Genomic DNA, 19,803 nt, shown 5'->3' on the forward strand with positions numbered 1-19,803 from the left:
AGATTAGATTGTTATCCGATAATTATTATTAGGATGTTTTGAAATTCTTCCAACAGTTAAAAGACTAAAATAAAGGGGTTTTGGACCCAACTGAACCCTGGGATATGCTCCTGTTTAGCAAATGAAGGTGAAGAAATCTCAGATTGTTATTCTATATATATATATATATATATATATATATATACACTTTAAGCATTTGTTTTCTTTTAAATGCGTATCCTGGTAGCCTTACGACCCAATTAAGATGACACCCGAATATTTACTCCTTTCTTCTTCATTGTATGATATTACTAGCAATCTTGAGCTCAGAGTGTTCAAATTGAGAGCTAAAAATGAGAGCTAATCAAGTGAGTCACAGTGGAAGCCACGTGGAGGTCACGAGTCTGACAAGATGGACGACGTTGAAGACGAGGCCAGGTAGCGGAGCCAAGATTCTCAGCAGAGACTTAACTGAGGAAAAATTTACAAACAAACCAGCTCTGAGCCCATGACTAAATATCGTAACTACGCTTTGTTACTTATTTCAAACATAAGATGTGAGTTTTCTTGAGTACGGCGTGTAGCGCTATAGTTTTGTTCATGTATGTACTGAACGTTGGAGCGATTAAGCACTTTTAATAGTTTTAATCTGATATTAATGACATGTAAATAAACATGCACATGTTTCATCAGAGCAGTGGTGTTTATTTGTGATTCTTTGTGCCTGTGTGTTTCTCAGTTGAATAGCTTTTTATTAATGCGCTCTTTCAGATACATTATCAGTGCCGCTTCTATAGCAACTGGCAGGGACTGGCACAGGTGACACGTCATATAAACATTAACACGTGACACTGGTGGAAGGAGTCCTCAGTGTCAGTGTTTATGATACAGGTAAAGATGTAGTGTGTATGGGGTGTGTGTGTGTGTGTGTGTGTGGGGGGGGGGGGGTTGGTTGGATAAGCTCTCGTGCTTGGTAATGCTCTGTCATTTAATCCCATGATTGAGAACAGCTCACTCACCTGCTGAAGTTATATAAGAAAAGGACATGATCCAATGAGACCTGACCTCTGAAAGAAAGAAAGAAAGAAAGAAAGAAAGAAAGAAAGAAAGAAAGAAAGAAAGAAAGAAAGAAAGAAAGAAAGAAAGAAAGAAAGAAAGAAAGAAACAGACAGACAGACAGACAGACTGATGACCAAGTCCATAGAGCTGGAAAATCCCTCCCACAGACAGACTGACACTGTTAGTTAGTTAGTTAGTTAGTTAGTTAGTTAGTTAGATAGATAGATAGATAGATAGATAGATAGATAGATAGATAGATAGATAGATAGATAGATAGATAGATAGATAGATAGATAGATAGATAGATAGATAGATAGATAGATAAGCTTAGAGAAATACAGTGCTGTTATAAATGTCTGGGTTCTGATTGGCTCGAACATCCAGGAGGCGGGCTTATTGTGGTTGTAAATAAGATGAGCATTAAGTCTGAGGGTTACTCACACAAACACACACACAGACAAACTGCACCTGCACAACACTGACAAGGTAAGAAGTGTAATCTTATACTCATTTTTATATCAAACCCCTTTGATTACACTATATAATGTCTTCATGATGATGATGATAATAATACTACTACTAATAATAATAATACCTGTGTGCTGTATGGTTGAATACATAGCACATGTTTATCTGGACTACATTATCATGAAACCTACAAATATTTTTTTCAAAGCCTTATCACTTTATAAGAACAACAATAGTACGAAAACATCTAAAATAATTGAATTTCTCAACTTAGTCTATTGTCGTAACAGTGTCATAATAGAATAAAGAGGTCACTCGGCTACTTCTGCTGCCTTGCCGGTCTCTAATCCTCTCTGTTAACCCAACTTGACTCCTTAAGTATGTTTTAAACTGCATTGTGGATCAATGTGATTTTATAGGGCATGCTATGTCTGGTGATTGGACACCCCTCTATGTTTCTGTGTATCTGTATCCAACACTGTGGATTGTCCTACAGCCCTTTTTGAACCAGATACAGATCAGACTTTATACAGTTTATGGTAATATGCTGCCATCAGTAAGCAGGTTTAAAGCATGTTATTTTAATCTGTGTTTACCTCAAATGTGTGTTTCAAATCTATGTTACTGTTATTACATCCTTGTGCATATTAGATTCATAACAAAAGCTATTCCTGAAATAAATTTCTTTAACAAGTTAAAATAATGTCTGCCGATGGTCAGAATGTGTCCCAGGCAGTAAGAAGGTATCCAGTATTTATCACAAATGTATCTTTACTGGCCAGAATGTATGTATACTATAACTATAATGGCCAGACTGCATTCTTGATGACCTCAATATAGTCTCATTGGCCAGAATGTATCCCCAATGGCCAGAAAGTATGTCTGAAGGCTAGACTGTAACCATGATTGCCAGAATGTATTCTCAATTACCAAAATGTATCCCCAATAGTCAAATTTTATCTCCTTAAAGCAAGACTGTAACTATAATTACCAGAATGTATTCCTAATAGACAAAATGTATTGCCAATTGCCAGAATGTATCCCTGAAAGCTAAACTGTAACCATAATTGCCAGAATGTTTTCTCATAAACCAAATATGTATTACCAATGGTCAAAATGTATCCTCTTAAAGACACACTATAACCATAATTGCCAGATTGCATTCTCAATGACCAGAATGTATCCTAATAGCCAGAATGTTTTATATTCATAAGAGCCAGAATGTATCCTCAATGGCCAAACTGTATCACCAATTGCCGGAATGTGTCTCTGAAAACTAGGCTGTGACCATAATTGCCAAAATGCATTTTCAATAATAAGAATGTATCCCTAAAGACTGGACTGGAACCATGGTTGTCAGAATGCAACCCCAATGGTCAAAATGCATCTTCATAATGAATCCCAAATTACTATTTTGGCTCATTTTCCCCAGATGGCCAGACTGAATGCACTGTTACCAGAACAGTACTTCATAGTGGCTGGAATCTCTTACTGAAGACCATATATGATTCCAAAATGCCCTTTTGGCACTTGTTTATCTGGTAGCACCAGTAGCACATTCTTGTGGTGTGATGCCACCAGCATGGTGTGTGGTGCTACCAGGCTTAACTGTTAAGGCACTAGGTTATTGATCAAGTTTGGCCACTGTTGGTGGCCACTCTTGGCCACTGTTGATCCTATCTGATTCAGGGCTGCTGTATCATATTTGACAAATAAAATTCCACTGTGCATAATTAGGGTAAAATTTGTTTTTATTTTAACCTGATTTTACTTATTTATTAACATTTGTTGACACTTAACTATTAAACAAATATTTTCACTTGTCACCTGTCAAACAATTTACATATGTGAATTTTTGCACAATATGTCTCCTTGCCTAGTAGTTAATTCACTATATGCAATAGTTTTATTCATTTCACAGATGCCAGGACCGAGGCCTGTGGTTCTGAGTGGCCCATCAGGAGCAGGGAAAAGCACTCTACTCAAGAGGCTGATGCTGGAATATGAGGGAGTGTTTGGATTCAGTGTCTCCCGTAAGCAACGGTGGCATATAAAGCCTTTAATTATGTCTAAGCCGTCCTTATACCATCATCTAAACAAGCTTACTAAACCCTCAGTAGGTCAGAAAAGCACTTAGAACGGAAACAAAGATCTGTTACATGACTTCTTCAGAAACTAGCCAATAGCTATGTTTTGACAGGCACATATGGTGTGGCAATGTTTTTAATATAAATCGATTGATTTAATAAGATTAATGCTTAGATGGATCTTACACAAAATTTGCCAAAGTACAAATTAATTCAGCTCTTTATTTACTCTCGGGTTTAAGTATTCATTTCTTACTACATGAATGCCATGGTACAAAAGCCACCACTGTCAAGCCTGAAGATGTAAAACATACACTAAACTTAAAATCCCCCTTGAAATAGTTTAACATCTTAGAGCTACCAGAACCCATACAGCATGGTTGTGATAGACCTCGGTATAAAAGCACTAAAATTATTATTAGCTGGGAATACATATATTAGCTATAATCTCTCTTACATCCACACACATTAGGGGCTCTAGTACTAAACATCTCCACCATGGTTGGTGCCTCTCATATTCTGGAGTTCCTATAGAATTGTGCATGGAGTCCCAGGTTGAAAGCCAGGCAGTAAGGTAGAAAACACGTAAATTGCTTTTATGAAGCTGTATATTTTAAGAATGAAACTTCTGACTTATTTCTGTGGTGAAATTGGTAATTTTGGGGCAATTGCTTGAAGGTTCTTCCTATAGAATCCACAGGGTGAGTGGGGGACTTTAAGGTGGTTGTTCAGGATGAGATTGTAGCTATGAGGAGAGGTGAAATTGGGATAAACGAGCCAAGAGGTATGCATGGGAAAATTCTGACCTCCTTTGGAAAAAATTCATGAGCAGTAGAAGCTCAGTGGGCATGATCAGATAACACTATCTCTGGGGTTGAAATATAGTAAGTGTGGTGATGGATATGCAGCAAAATGACAGGAGAGGAGGTGATTAAACCAGATATATTACAGCAGTTGGACTGGATGGAAGGTTTTACTCTGCAAAGTTATACAAACATCTACAGAGTGGTATCAAAAAGTTTCAAAACTAGTTTTGTAACATGCTAACAAATGGCAGCATAAGGCTGCATGCACTTTCACAGGAAGCACCGGCCTTCATGGGTAAATAAGGTTGTGAGTGCAAGTGACAGAAATTGGAAAATCAAGTGACAGAAATTGGAGTAGAACTGATACTTTTCCAAATCAAGAAGAACCAGTTAAAATAGCTTGGGTTTTTCATGGATCGTTACCGGGGGACATGGCAACTGCTTGGAATCCAGTTGGAGCTAGAACCTTTGGCCTGTTGTGACTGCAATCATTACTCAGTAAATGGAAATGAATGAATGAAGTGATGAGATTTTTACTGGCTTTGATGAATTAAGTAAATGTCAAGACACTGATCCTTTGTTATGCAGATACAACCAGGAATCCTCGTCCTGGAGAAGAGAACGGAAGAGGTAAATCTGACCCATTCATCACTATGGATTTACCAGTGAACTAAATCAAAATCAGTGGTGGAGAAAGTAAACAAAGAAGTAGAGAAAGTAGAGTAGAGAAGAAAGTAGAGATACACTCTTTAAAATATTATGTAAATGTGCTCCCTTTAACTTACTTGCAAAAATACAAAAGTATTTGCCTTCAATGTACTTAAGGATTCAAGTACTATGATTTATTTTGGCTTATTAAATATGGCTTATTAAAATTATATCCTATTATAATTTTTCACAAGACGCTTCGCTTAATCAACTTAGTTTATGTAAAACTCTAATGTTTCTCTCAGCACATTAATCTATTAATAGAATAATATTAATGAGTCAAACACTGATTGATATCTAATAAATTATCATGAGCCCAGAACCATCTTTTCAACAACTTCACAAAAATCATGCAAATAAGGTCACGGGTGCTGTAAGGTCACGGGTGCTGTGGCAAGTGGCAACTTTATCTTTTGCATGTTTTCAGCCTACTCCTTTCCTCTTTTTTCTGAATTGGGCTCATGAGGGTTTTATTTCACTCTTAAATAAAAAGGAACGACTGATTTCGGGAAATGTAGTTGAGTAAAATGTAAGATATTTGACTTTGAATGTAATGAAGTTTAAGCAAAATTCTCCCCAAATGGAAATACTTGGGTAAAGTAGATTTATGCGAAAAAAACTTCTTAAGTACAGTAACAAATTATATTTAGTTGGTTTCTGTCCACCACTGATTGAAATAAACAGAAAAACAATGACATTGTATAGTAAAGAATAATAAGGCTATTATCTTACAACTGGGTCTAAACATCTGAGTTCCAAGAATTGTTTTAATTTCTCAAATAAAACTCCATAATTCTTTTAAAAAATGGCAAAAAAAAAAAAAAAAAAAAAGGATTTTTAGATTAATAATTGATTTTGTGAGTTCTCATACAATTAAACATTGACTCTTAAACCAGGACCAAGGAATTTTGGACCCAGCTGTGTGATCTTAAAAAAGTATGATTCCCTTTTTCAATCCCAGTGGGTTACATTTTGCAAGACACTGACAATGTAGGGTTGCTTCTTCTTACTCCCAAGTGAACTGTGTCTAAAAAAACAGTGGGGTAAAAATTTGAAATATTTTGTCCCCTTTGTTGTTTCTCTATAGGACTGAATTGTCTCCCAATGCTTCTGGGGGCGACGTTACTGCCTGTAGCAGGCGTCCTGTCCTCTTTATCGTCTCAAGGTGTAGATTTGATTTCAAAAATCTCAAAATAGTCCGATCCATGACAACAGAGTGATGGGGGGTTACTTTCATCTTTCTTGATTCCAAAAAAATTGTAGGAGAATTTGGCATGCAAAGTTTTGCTTTGGAAGATTTCATCAACATCAGTATGCACTTTGGAGTAAAAGGCTTTTTGAAAATAGCCCCCTCAGTATCCCTGCCAAAAGTTTGGACACCCCTAAACTTTTATTATGTTTGGTAGATACATGCAAATATATGCACATGCTTTTCTTCAATATGCAACAACAGATGGTTTAAAAAATTAATAAATCATTAAAAAATTTTTTCACTGAAAAATCCTCCCTTAGCATGAATAACACCTTTATACACTCTTAGCATCTGGATAGTTTGTTTCTCCAAACATTCAGCTGAAATACTTTGCTATGCTTCTTTTAAAACTTGCCAAAGGTGTTCTTCAATAGGTGGAGATTTCTTTCTGACATTGTGATCCAGTTCCAGACGACTGTTTGCTATATAAATAACGCTTACAGAGCTTGGACAGATGCTTTGGCCAAAGTCTTGTTGTATGGTGAAGTTGGTTTCAATGAGCCACAGTCCAGATTAATCTGCATTGTGTTAAAGTATTGAATGGCATCCATGTTGGTTTTCTTTCACCTTCCCTGCTCTGAAACAACCCCAAACTATTAAGCTTTCACCTCCTTGTTTGACTGTGGGTCTGAGGCAGTCTGCTAATATCTTCTTTTTGCAAAAAATGTCAAATCTGGACTCTTCGGTCCACACTTTCATCCTGTCATTGCTTGTCCAATTATTTTGTGTATTTGCCTTTTACATACTTTGTTGCATTAAAAACAAAAGGAACATGCATGTGTCTCAACTGTTAAAGACTAACTGTTTCCAAACTTTTGACAGCCACTGTGTGTATATTAATGTAAGGACTATAACATTGATTTCCCCTGTTAAATTGTGTGTGTCTTGTGTTATTTTTGTACTTGAGCATTTGCCTGGCTTTTTTGTGCTCTGTGTATCACCCTGTGGATTTTTAGGTCATACTTCTACCCTTGGCTGTTGGGAGAAATCACCACATTACAGAGATGGTATAACACCTTAATTAATCCTCCATGTCCTAACAGTAATCCACCATCTGCTCACCTCCACAGATTACCACTTCACCACCCGGGAGAAGATGCAGGAGGGCATTGATAATGGAGATTTTATCGAGAATGCAGATTTTTTAGGAAATATGTATGGAACCAGGTAAAACTTCATCCTATCTATCTATCTATCTATCTATCTATCTATCTATCTATCTATCTATCTATCTATCTATCTATCTATCTATCTATCTATCTATCTATCTATCTATCTATCTATCTATCTGTCTGTCTGTCTGTCTGTCTGTCTGTCTGTCTGTCTGTCTGTCTGTCTGCCTGCCTGCCTGCCTGCCTGCCTGCCTCTCTATCTCTCTATCTCTCTATCTATCTATCTATCTGTCTATCTGTCTGTCTGTCTGTCTGTCTGTCTGTCTGTCTGTCTGTCTGTCTGTCTGTCTGCCTGCCTGCCTGCCTGCCTGCCTCTCTATCTCTCTATCTCTCTATCTCTCTATCTATCTATCTATCTATCTATCTATCTATCTATCTATCTATCTAGGTGGATATTTATCTATCTAGGTGGATATTATTTATGTTTGGCTGAGCCACTGCTTCAGGACTAACTGCTTGGATTAAAGACTTTCCCCAACAATTACAATTTACAATTAAGGTATTTGGCAGATGCCTTTTCCTTTTAAGCGACTTACTATTATCTCATTCAAACAACTCAGGAGCTATAGGGTTAATTAGCCTCTCTCAGGGTCCCAGGAGTGGCAGCTTGGTATGGCTGGTATTTGAACTCATGATCTTCAGATCTAAAGTCGGATCCAAAAGAGCCTTAACCACTAAGCTAGCACCTCCCTATTGCTTCAGCTACTGCAAACTGAATACTGAAGTGACACGTGACTCTTTGCACGTTACATATTCACCATTAATTTGTACGTACAGTCAGGTACTGATGGGCAGTAGGGTCAGGTGAAGAGGCGTGGGGTGCAGTCATTATTCCATTTTATCCCAAACGTGTTCAATGGGGTTGATGTCAGAGCTCTATACAGCAGGAGACTTAAGATCATTTCAATCCAGCAGATCCAAAAACATCTTATACATTTGTGAGCCTCCAACTTTTAGGTAACAATTCAGGAAAGAAACATATATGGCTGGAAAACTTTTGTCCTTATGGTGTATCATAATCTCTTCCTACACATCAATTATCACCATTTTATTTTTGATTGTTAAATACACATAAACATGCTTCAATATAGCATAATATTAACAGATGTTTTTACATTAGATAAAGCATCAGAATGTAAAGGTATTTTATCAGCGTGTTCTTTTATAAATGAATCAATTCACTTCTCCTGATAGTAAATCAGCCATAGAGGATGTTCAGGCCCAGAACCTGATCTGCATTCTGGACGTCGATCTTCAAGGGGTCAAAAACATCAAGGAGACTGACTTAAACCCCATCTATATCTCCATCCAGCCTCCGTCCATGGAGATCCTAGTAAGAATTGAATGTTATGGTTGTTTCATATGATTTTGTTAAAAATGAGAACCTAGATTTAATTGTTTACTTTAGGCATGTGGAGTTATTTGTTATAGTTGATATAGTTGGAATTATATTAAAAATGTTAATAAATTAATATAAAAAAATCTATAATTTTTTATTTTTCTTTTTTTATTTATTTTAGGAGCAACGACTCAGAGACAGGCAGACCGAGACAGAAGAAAGTCTACAGAAACGTTTAGAAGCAGCCCGTATCGACATGGAGCTCAGTAAACGTCAAATTATACATACATAAATAGTTGGACAGAAAAAAATGCTGTAACCGAAGGCTATTTGTTTTGACATGCATACAGTGCATTCAGAAGGATTTCAGACCCCTTTCACTTCTTTCATTTTCTTGCATCCAACATGAGTGATCTTGAGAGGATTTGCCATGGCAGAAAATTCCCCAATCTATGTGTGCAAAGTTTGTTGCATCATACCTAAAAAGACTAAAGGCTGCAATTGCTGGCAAAGGTGCTTCAAATAACTAAAAGTAATGGCTCTAAATACTTATATACATGTGATATTTTAGTTTTTTTAATTATTTAAAAATACAATTACAGATGTAGGTGAGGGGGACAGAGGTGATGAGGAGGTGATGGGAATGTGTGGTCTTAAGGAGAGGAATGTAGAAAAAAGGATGATAATGGCAGTGGTGAACACTTATTTAAAGCAGGAGGAGGATCATAGGGTGACGTATAAGAGTGGAGGAAGGTGCACACAGGTGGACTATGTTCTATGTAGGAGATGCAACCTGAAGGAGATTGGAGACTGTAAGGTGTTGGCAGGGGACAGTGTAGCTAGACAGCATCGGATGGTGGCCTGTAGGATGGTTTGGAGGTGAAGAAGAAGAGAAGGAGATTAAAGACTGAAAGAAGAATAAGATGGTGAAAACTTAAGGAGAAAGACTGTAGTGTGAGATTCAGGGAAGAGGTCAGACAGGGGCTTGGGGTAGGTGAAGAGGTGCAGACCTGCAGTAACTACAGGGGAAGAAAGTTGATCAGTCACACCATGATGTTATGGGAAAGAGTAGTGGAAGCCAGTCTGAGAGAAGAGATGACCATCTGTAAGCAACTGTATGGTTTCATGCCGAGAAAGAGCACCACAGATGCATTATTTGCTTTGAGGATGTTGATGGAGAAGTATAAAGAAGGTCAGAAGGAGCTGCATTGTGTGTTTGTGGATTTAGAGAAAGTGTACGACAGGGTGCCGAGAGAGGAGTTGTGGTATTGTATGAGGAAGTCAGGTGTGTCAGAGAAGCATCTGAGGGTGGTGCAGGACATGTATGAGGACAGTGTGACAGCAGTGAAGTGTGCAGTAGGAACGAAAATACTTACATCTGTGTTGGATCTCTACTAATATTAAAACTGTTAGTGTTACCTCCTAGTTTAAGGGTTTTCTTTTTCAGTGCCTCAACTCATTCAGCAAATTCAGCATTTATTCATTCAGCATCTTCACCCTATAAGTTAGCACTTTCCAAGTTTGCCTTGTAGAATTCAAGAGTTATATTCATATTAAGTTTGTAATCTGGCGTACCAGTGTAGATTTATTTATTGCTAGAGACTCAAAACACTTTTGTACGTCGCTCTGGATAAGGGCGTCTGCTAAATGCCGCAAATGTAAATGTAAATGTATAAGTTAAATCACACCTCACCTGAACTTTTAGCCACTACCCAGTACACACGGTGCCCAGGGTATGAAAAGAAAAAACGCTTTATTGGACGTGTTGTTGTAGAAGACTAACAGTAATGCTGCTTTTCCACACCAACCATGTTATTATTATTTGTCTTTAACTGCATGACGTGGTGTTTTTCCAGTTATCTGACATAACAGTTAAAATTTTTTCCTGCCCCTCTTCTCTCTCTCTCTCTCTCTCTCTCTCTCTCTCTCTCTCTCTCTCTCTCTCTCTCTCTCTCTCTCTCTCTCTCTCTCTCTCTCTCTCTCTCTCTCTCTCTTTCTGCAGGTAAGGAACCAGGCATCTTTGACATTGTAATCATTAATGAGGAACTGGACAAATCCTATGAGAAGCTTAAACGTGCTCTTATGGAGGTAATTCTAGAAATAAATCAAATGAAATCTTCTTCTGAGGTCTTTAATCTCCAAAATATCCTTCATTCCCAAACCACAAGTTACTTTGGGTGACCTGTTAATTTAACTTTGTATCTGCAGCTCAAAATGAAAGAGGCAAACTTCAGAGCCATTTTAGTTGATCAAGTGAATTTAGATTAAAGATGAGCTTGTATAAGTTTTATTGTTTATCTATATATTTCTTTGACATTTCTTTTGTGCTGTATGTACTTTACTCTTACTCTTTCATTTCAGGAAATTAAAAAGGTCCAGGATGCTAAAAAGTAAGAGAATTAAAAACCAACCATCTTATTCACTTGGGAACAGACATGGAGCCTTTCCTTCCAGGCTTCGAAGCAACTATTCACATTCCGTTTATGAGAGAAACAATCAACATGGCATTATTAATAACTATAACAAAATATCTTTTTTATATAATGAGTTATACTGCAGCCTACCATGCTGACACTGCAGCTGACAAATCATCATTGTGAAAGATCAGTGTGAAACCACAGTCTCAAGCATATGTGGTCATTAGATTAGCATTTCATTCTTGTTTGTGTAAATTAACAGACTACTAAAAAAAAGGTTGGGTAAAGATAATTATAATAAACTAGATAGAACAAATGTTATCTGAATAAATGTGTGTAGCTTTGACCCCAGCTTCCAAGCAAGCGGGGATATGTAAAGAAAAAATGTCACTGTGCTTTAATGTATATGTGACAAATAAAGGCTATTCTATAGATAGATAGATATATTAGTTTGTGTAAGATTTGGTTTATAAAAAAAAAATACTTTACCATATATACTTTGCTACTCTTTTTTATTAAAACTATATACAGTACTACGGGTTGTACCCTTTTCTAGCTATATTTCATTTCAGATATTTAACTCTAAATACTTATTGCTGATACAAACTGGTTAACAGTAGCCAGTAATTTATATTTTGGAAATTGTTAAGTCTCAAAGGCACTTAATGGTGATTATGACCCAATACACAGTAATGCATGTTGGTCGATAACTAGCTTTATTCGTTATATAACACATCATGTGTAATTGAACTTTCTACACTAATGTATATTTCATGTAAAATGGTTTACAGAGTTTGAAAAGTGGAATATATTTATCCTGAATTAATTTTACATTTGAATAAGGGAGGAACATGAAACCACTAGAAAACTGGGTAACAATGAATCGACTGAGTTCAAACATGAATCGACTCTCTAAGTCTAGCGATTGATAATTTTCCCCTATATTAACAAAAGACAAATAGAGTTGATTAAGTGGTTTGTTTATTAAAGATTCATAGGTATTCTGCATGTATGACTCTTTAATGCTGTTAATTATACACAGTGCATCTGTGGTCAAAAAGAATCGAAAGTATTACTCTTACATTTTGCCTTTGCATGGGCAAAAGGTAAGCGAGTAATATGACATTTCTGTCCTACTGTGGACACCGTAGGCGTGAATGCTTGGAGTCGTTGCCTAGCGACAGGATATATTTCCGAGTCTCAGCTCAGATTTGGTGATCATTTTACAGGTATTTTTTTAATTCTTATTTCTCTCTTTAAAACAACAACAACAAAAAAAACCCCAGACATTTATTTTTCGGGTTAATGTTGAGATCAAGAAACATTTGCTTTGTTTTTATGACGCATAAAATGCGCAGAAACGAATGTGCTGACTGAGAGCTTAATGAAAGGAAAAATCTAGATTAAATTTGTGTAAAAGCTTTGGTTTGTTATTTATATAATATACATGAATTTATTATAAGACTTTTTAATATAAAACAAAACTAATAAATCATAATTTTATACACACACACACACACACACACACAAATAAATACACACACACACACATACACACACACATACACACACACACACACACACACACACACACACACCTTCTTCAGTGTTTCTTCCTTTAAATTCATTATTGTCAACATTGTACATTAATACTAAAGACATAAATTATGAAAGAACATTTATGGAATTATGTAGTAAACAAAATAGCATTCTCTTATCAGATTTACGAGGTAGTCAGTTCTGCCTTATCAAGAGTTTATTTGTGATATTTATTTGCCTCCTTACTTTAGACCATCAGTTGTCTTGTGCTGAGAAAAGGCAATAGCCATATTAGTTCTACTACAACTACTGTACAAATCCATATTTTTCAAGAAACACTCAGTTATATAAAAAGAAAAGACAGTTCATTATTAGTTTAAGAAATTACGGTCAGTCAATCTATAAAATTTAAGATAAGGAAGACCAAGAGCTACCTCTGCTGCAGAAGATTCAGTAGAATAACCAGCCTCAGAAATCGCCAAATTGCATAAATGATTCTTGGAGTTCAAGTGTCTGTTCTTCTTTGATCAGTGCATGTTGAAATATGTCTGCCTCTTAAAATTTAAGAATCATTTATGCAATTTGGCAGTTTCTGAGGCTGGTTATTTTACACATACACAAACTTTCCAATGTCCACTGTCAGTTTAATTGTCCATAGTTTGAAAAAGATGTAAAGGTCAAACTGGTATCAAGACTGGTACTGTATATAAGATTTCTTTTGTGTGTGTAAAAGTAACCATATACATAAAATGAACGAATATTTATTCCTAATTCTAAACTCTAAATCATAATCTAAAAATTATAGTAATTTATAAAGGGAGCTAAAAATAATGAAGTGTCTATAGAAGTGATTAAAAATGGAACTTCACATTAAAACAATGATGATAATGACACTGTCAGGTGTATACCCCAGAATACAGATATAAGGATTATAGTTGCACATGTTTTTCATATTTTTGTTTTCATATATTTGTTTAGGGTGAAAAATGAAGAATTTTACTAAATACAGTTTTAATATATGAATCTAAAATTAATGATGAAGATGTAAATGTGTCTCTTCTTTGAGTTGATGATGATGGTGAGGATGATGATGATGAGGTGATGGTGGTGTAAACATGTCTCTCCTCAGTGGTGCTGTGAACATGTCCAGCAGTAGAGAGAAAGCCGCAAGTAGTCGAGTGCTGAGCTTCCTGTGCGAGTGGGATCGGGGGAATAAATGTACTCGCATGCGAATACTACAGAAATTCCTCCAGGAAAACACGGGGAAAACCAGTCCTGAACTTGAGCTGCAGTTTGCTCAGGCAGGCAGTCTGTTTCTCACTCGCATCACAGCCTGGATAAGGCTCACGTATCCTCTAAGGCATACACACACACACACACACACACACACACACACACACACACACACACACACACACACACACACACACACACACACACACACACACACAATTATTACTGTATATCTTTTTTTCTCTCTCTGTCTTTCTGTCTGTATATTTCTCTCAGACTCGCTCTTTCTGCCTTACTATCTATCTCTTTATCACTCTGTCTGTCTCTCTTTCTCTCTCTCTATCTGTCTCTTCCTGTCTGCCTATCTGTCTCTCTCTTTCTGTGTGTCAGTCTGTATGTTTGTCTCTCTCTGCCTGTCACTCTCTCTGTCTGTCAGTGTGTATGTTTGCCTCTTTCCCGCTCACAGTGTCTGTTTGTCTGTCTGTCTTTATCTCTGTCTGTCTCTTTCTGTCAGTGTGTATATTTGTCTCTCTGTCATGCGGTCTGACTGTCTTTCTGTCTGTCTCTTTCTTTGTGTGTTTCTCTCTCTCTCTCTCTCTCTCTCTCTCTCTCTCGCTCTCGCTCTCTCGCTCTCGCTCTCTCTCTCTTTCAGCATGTTTTCTATTATAATATACACAGCGTAAGAGACGTCTCCTTCACTGTCACTTCATCAGCTACATGTTCAACATATGTCTGCATCTTCAGCTTAAAGCTCTGGGAGTCTTCCTCTCGGCTGCCAGCAAGTAACACCCCCCCGCCACACACACACACACACACACACACACACACATACACACATACACACATGCTTTTTTGGTTCCAGTCAGCAGTACCTGATGGAGTTCCTGGAGGTTGGAGGTGTGATGACGCTCCTGGAGATCATCAATCAGAAGCAGAGCGGCGATGAGGAGAAAGCTGAAGCTCTGCGTCTGCTCTGCATCGTCTCGAACGCTGGCCGCAAGTACAAGGAGATCATCTGTGAAAGCTATGGTATGCACACACGTATGGTACAGAATAGACTTAATAAATAAATCAATATATTATAAATAATTAATTGTGTGTGTGTGTGTGTGTGTGTGTGTGTGTGTGTGTGTGTGTGTGTGGTGTGTGTAGGTGTGAAGGCCATAGTGCAGTGTTTAGTAAAGTCTGACTCAGAGGAGACACAGCACACGGCTTCATGTCTGCTCGAGTCTCTGGCTAATGGAAACCCCTTATACCAAACACAGGTTTATACAAGTCTCATCTCTCTGCTGACCCACAGCCCTCCTACAACTACACAACTCACACTACACACTCTACACAAAGTACAGGTATAACTACACCACTCTTACTACACACTCTACACACAGTACAGCTACAACTACACAACTCACGCTACACACTCTACACACAGTACAGCTACAACTACACAACTCTCACTACACACTTAACACACAGTATAGCTACAACTAAACAACTCACTCTAAACACTTAACACACAGTATAGCTACAACCACACAACTCGAACGACGTATTTTGCTAAATGTAGTTGAGTAGAAAATGAGATATTTGACAGTGAAATGTAGTCAAGTTAAAACGGAAATACTTAAGTAAAGTTCAATTACCCAAAAAAGCTACTTAAGTACAGTAACAAATTACATTTACTTCTTTGCTGTCAACCACTAAGTACATCTCATCATCTCTACAGCTCTTTTGATCACACACAGCCCCAGCTGATATAATTTCCATATGTGGAGTTAAATACACACCCACTTTACCATCTATGGCTTTCATGGAACACCCAGTGGGAGGTGATCTTCCTTTCCATACATGGACTTAAAAACATGTCTATGCTATAATCTGTCTACTAAAATATACCAAAGCACAGGATTAATTGTGTAGTTGTACCTGTACTGCCTTGGACACTGAAGATGCGGAAAGTGCGTGTCTTTAACTCCAAATATGTGGGGAAGTGGTAGCTTAGAAGGTCATGAGATTCAAATCCCAGCACCACCAAGCTGCCACTGCTGGGCCCCTCGAGCAAGGCTATGAATGCTATGAAAGTAAATGTAATATAAATATGTGTAAATGAAAGCAGTTGTTTTTAAAAAGTGGTTGTGTTTTTAACTCCATATGTGGAAACAAAAGCAGTCTTAGAATCCATCTATGGAAATGTTTGAAGGTGTTCCATATCTCATGTTGTCTCAGACCAGACTCTCCATTATCATTTCAAGTTCGCAGTGTTTTAAATCAGATTTTACACACTCACGTTCACTTTAATAAAATCTTAGCTGCTCATAGTAATAACCAGTCAGCGTCATTAATCTCCGGTGTAGTCTTATCGGAAATCTGTTATCTCTGCACCACTTGTGTGAACAGGAATCTCTTTAATTGTTCATCAGGCTATTGTAAAGACGGCTCATCCTGCTATTGTGGAGCCATTATTGAATGTGCTGTGCTCGTACCATCTTGGGGTGCAGTACGAAGGTGAGTCTGATTTTATTTACCAGACTGTGTAAAAAAACTGTGTTCCCTGTGTTAATATGAAGTCCTTCATCCCCCAGCTATAGAGCTGATTAAATATCTACAGCACACAGACGTGAGAGACACCCTGCTACCCGCTCTGATCAATCTGCTCAAACCGAAAAACCAAGGGGTTCACAAACACAAGATCCTGCAGGGTATGTCATCACTTCCTGTTTCTTGCATTCGGACAGGAGGACAAATCTGCAGTTTTATTTTTTGGGGTTTTATTGCAGTTTTTTTTATTTGTTGATTAATGTTAATACAATTTACTTTACAAACCTCGGCTAAATAAAATATTTTAAATATTTTAAAGACATTAATAGAGATGTTGGAAAGAATAGGGGTGATTATTATTATTAGACAGACAGACAGACAGACAGACAGACAGACAGACAGACAGACAGACAGACAGACAGACAGACAGACAGATAGATAGATAGATAGATAGATAGATAGATAGATAGATAGATAGATAGATAGATAGATAGATAGATAGATAGATAGATAGATAGATAGATAGACAGACTTTATTTATCCTGTTAGTGGAAATTGTTATGTCACAGCAAATTAAAGTATAATGTGGAGGTTGGGACATGGTCAAGTGCTGAATTGTGACTGGATGGCAGAGCTGGAGGAATTAAGTGGTAAGGATGTGCATAATTATATTAATGAGTGTGCTTTCTTATAGTAAGCAGCACAGAAATAAAAAAGAAGCAGGACGAAAGCCGTAAGAGAGACGAACACACAAAGCAGAGTGTGTATGAACAGATAGATGAGCCGATAGCTAAGTAAGTTCAGACAGACAGACAGACCCTCAACATTCCTGGGTTTCCGCACCAACGTGGAGAGCTTGAGGACTCAGGCGTGTGATCCTTACAACTCGATTCCTCCACTCTCTATTCACAGTCCAGTGCTCTACCATGCCTTCATTTCCACATATAGCGCAAATTATAATTAGATTAATTCAAAGCCAAAAATGTTATATGATATTTATAATATATTTGAACTTTATATCCATTGGTTTGTACTATGAAAAAGGATAATCTTTAGATGTTTCAAGATGTATTATAAATGATTCTGATTTATTTCTGAACGTTCTTACAGATCTAGCAACGGCACAAAAGGATGACATGTTTCCGCTGTTCATCCAGCAGGCGGCAGCAGCCAAAGCCTTACGGTGAGACAAACAGAAATACAGCTAGATAGAAAGATACAAAGGCACACAGACAGATATATAGACAAACAGAAAAACAGATGGAATTGAGGTATCAGGTCTGTTCAGTCTCAGTCACTGATAATAAGATGACTCTCACGACTCTCACGACTTCAACACACAGCCCTGAGCTCCGACTTTGAATATTTGCAGATACATTTATATTTCTGCTTAAAAAAAAAAAAGTTACATAATGCCGCTTTAATCTTTCGTTAAATGTTGTGCGATATAACAGCATGTTGGCCATGGAGAGGCGTGAGACGTCTGAAGAACTGATCCGCTTCGGAGCCGTGCACCATTTACTATTCGCCATGGGCAACCAGGAGCACGCAGACGCTCAGAGACAGGCCAGTCTGACTTTAGAGGTACTGACACACACACACACACACACACACACACACACACACACACACACACACACACACACACGTGGTTAACATGAATGTTGCATTAATACACGCGTATAGATTTATTCTCTTATCTGTGATATGTGTGTGCGTGTGTGTGTGTGTGTGTGTGTGTGTGTGTGTGTGTGTGTGTGTGTATGTGTGTGTGTGTGTGTGCAGTATTTAGTGCACTCCTATCCAGTGGTTGAGGAACATGTGTGCAGAGCCATGGGATCTGCTCTGTTCCACCTTTTTATGGTACTGGTACTTTTATGGTACACTTTTTTTGCATTTATGTATTTATTTATTTATTGTCTCACATATAAAGGTGCAAGTGTGTGTGTGTGTGTGTGTGTGTGTGTGTGTGTGTGTGTGTGTGTGTGTGTGTGTTTAGCATAACGCTGAGCTGCTCTACATGAACATGGATGAAGTTCAGGTTGATATCTTACTGAACAACAAAGTGAAACTTTCACGGGGTAATAAGTCTGATGATGTTAAAATAATAATAATAATAATAATAATAATAATAATAATAATAATAATAATAATAATAATAATATATTTTTTAATTGTTTGATTTTTTAAAAATGATGTTCAAAATGAAGTACAGATTTCTCCACATCTGCATTTCTATTCCAGAATTTGAAGAGCAGAACACAGAACAGAAATCCTGAGATTTTCTCTTACTTTTATACATGAATGCACACACACACACACACACACACACACACACACATGCACGCATGCACACACAAATACACACAGATGTTTTTTTAGATTTTTATTTCTCCACCTTCTTTTTCACAAAACAGCCTCATGATACATAATTCATACAGTATGTGATTCATTTGTTCCAGTCAACAAACCATGATAAAATCCAACAGTGAGCTTCCCTGCATTCATGCTATTGTGCTTCATATAAATGACTCATGGATGGATATATAGGATAGATCGATGGAAGATAGGAACAAATGGCAAAAGAAAGAAAGAAAGAAAGAAAGAAAGAAAGAAAGAAAGAAAGAAAGAAAGAAAGAAAGAAAGAAAGAAAGATGATAGAAAGACACAAAAGCAAGAAAGGCAAGAGAGAAAGAAATGTGATGAAAGGACATAAAGGAAAGAAAGAAAGTAAAAAAAAAAGAAAGAGATGATTAAAAGACACACAAAGAAGCAAAAGAACAATGTTGAAAAGATATACAAAAGAAAGAAAGAATGAAGAAGGAGACAGAAAGAAAGATAGAAAGAAGACAAGGGATGAAAGACAAAGAACAAAATAAAGTAAGATGGTACAAAGGAAATAAACTACAACAGGAGAAAGAAAGCTGAAGACATACAAAGGAAAGAAAGTCAAGAAAGAAAGAAAGAAAGAAAGAAAGAAAGAAAGAAAGAAAGAAAGAAAGAAAGAAAGAAAGAAAGAAACATGATGAAAAGATATACAAAGGAATAAAAGAAAGAAGAAAAAATCTGATTTTCTATTATCCATGTTGTTTATATACAGATACATTTAAAATGGTTTTCTTGTGTGTAAATTATTTATTGATATAAAAAAATTATTATTGATATACCCCTCAGTGTCTGACGGATTAATTCTTCATACGGACCAG

At 37.0% G+C, this 19,803-nt stretch overlaps 2 protein-coding genes across 5 annotated transcripts; both read left to right on the forward strand.

Moving 5' to 3' along the window:
- Positions 1-1,415: 1,415 nt before the first annotated feature.
- On the forward strand, positions 1,416-11,306 carry guk1b (guanylate kinase 1b). 3 transcript variants are annotated; one of them, XM_083555258.1, is made up of 9 exons: positions 1,416-1,524; positions 3,411-3,539; positions 4,988-5,029; positions 6,195-6,272; positions 7,430-7,526; positions 8,726-8,864; positions 9,052-9,136; positions 10,873-10,958; positions 11,232-11,306. In XM_083555258.1, exons 2-9 carry the CDS (start codon positions 3,428-3,430, stop codon positions 11,262-11,264), a joined length of 672 nt encoding a protein of 223 aa, XP_083411384.1. In that variant the 5' UTR covers positions 1,416-1,524; positions 3,411-3,427; the 3' UTR covers positions 11,265-11,306. The 3 variants fall into 3 exon arrangements, with proteins under 3 accessions (XP_083411384.1, XP_083411383.1, XP_083411385.1); XM_083555257.1 differs by having other exon boundaries at positions 1,417-1,524; positions 3,428-3,539; XM_083555259.1 differs by lacking the exon at positions 6,195-6,272 and having other exon boundaries at positions 1,421-1,524; positions 3,428-3,539.
- A 2,508-nt stretch (positions 11,307-13,814) lies between these two features.
- Positions 13,815-19,252, forward strand: armh1 (armadillo like helical domain containing 1). Of its 2 annotated transcripts, none has more exons than XM_083555241.1 (11): positions 13,815-14,174; positions 14,773-14,841; positions 14,922-15,088; positions 15,212-15,408; positions 16,480-16,564; positions 16,642-16,758; positions 17,708-17,780; positions 18,052-18,181; positions 18,383-18,460; positions 18,597-18,678; positions 18,842-19,252. In XM_083555241.1, exons 1-11 carry the CDS (start codon positions 13,942-13,944, stop codon positions 18,874-18,876), a joined length of 1,266 nt encoding a protein of 421 aa, XP_083411367.1. In that variant the 5' UTR covers positions 13,815-13,941; the 3' UTR covers positions 18,877-19,252. The 2 variants fall into 2 exon arrangements, with proteins under 2 accessions (XP_083411367.1, XP_083411368.1); XM_083555242.1 differs by having other exon boundaries at positions 15,212-15,324.
- Positions 19,253-19,803: the final 551 nt, after the last annotated feature.

The sequence above is a fragment of the Silurus aristotelis genome (assembly GCF_946808225.1).
Source record: "Silurus aristotelis genome assembly, chromosome: 11".
NCBI classification, from domain to species: Eukaryota; Metazoa; Chordata; class Actinopteri; order Siluriformes; family Siluridae; genus Silurus; species Silurus aristotelis.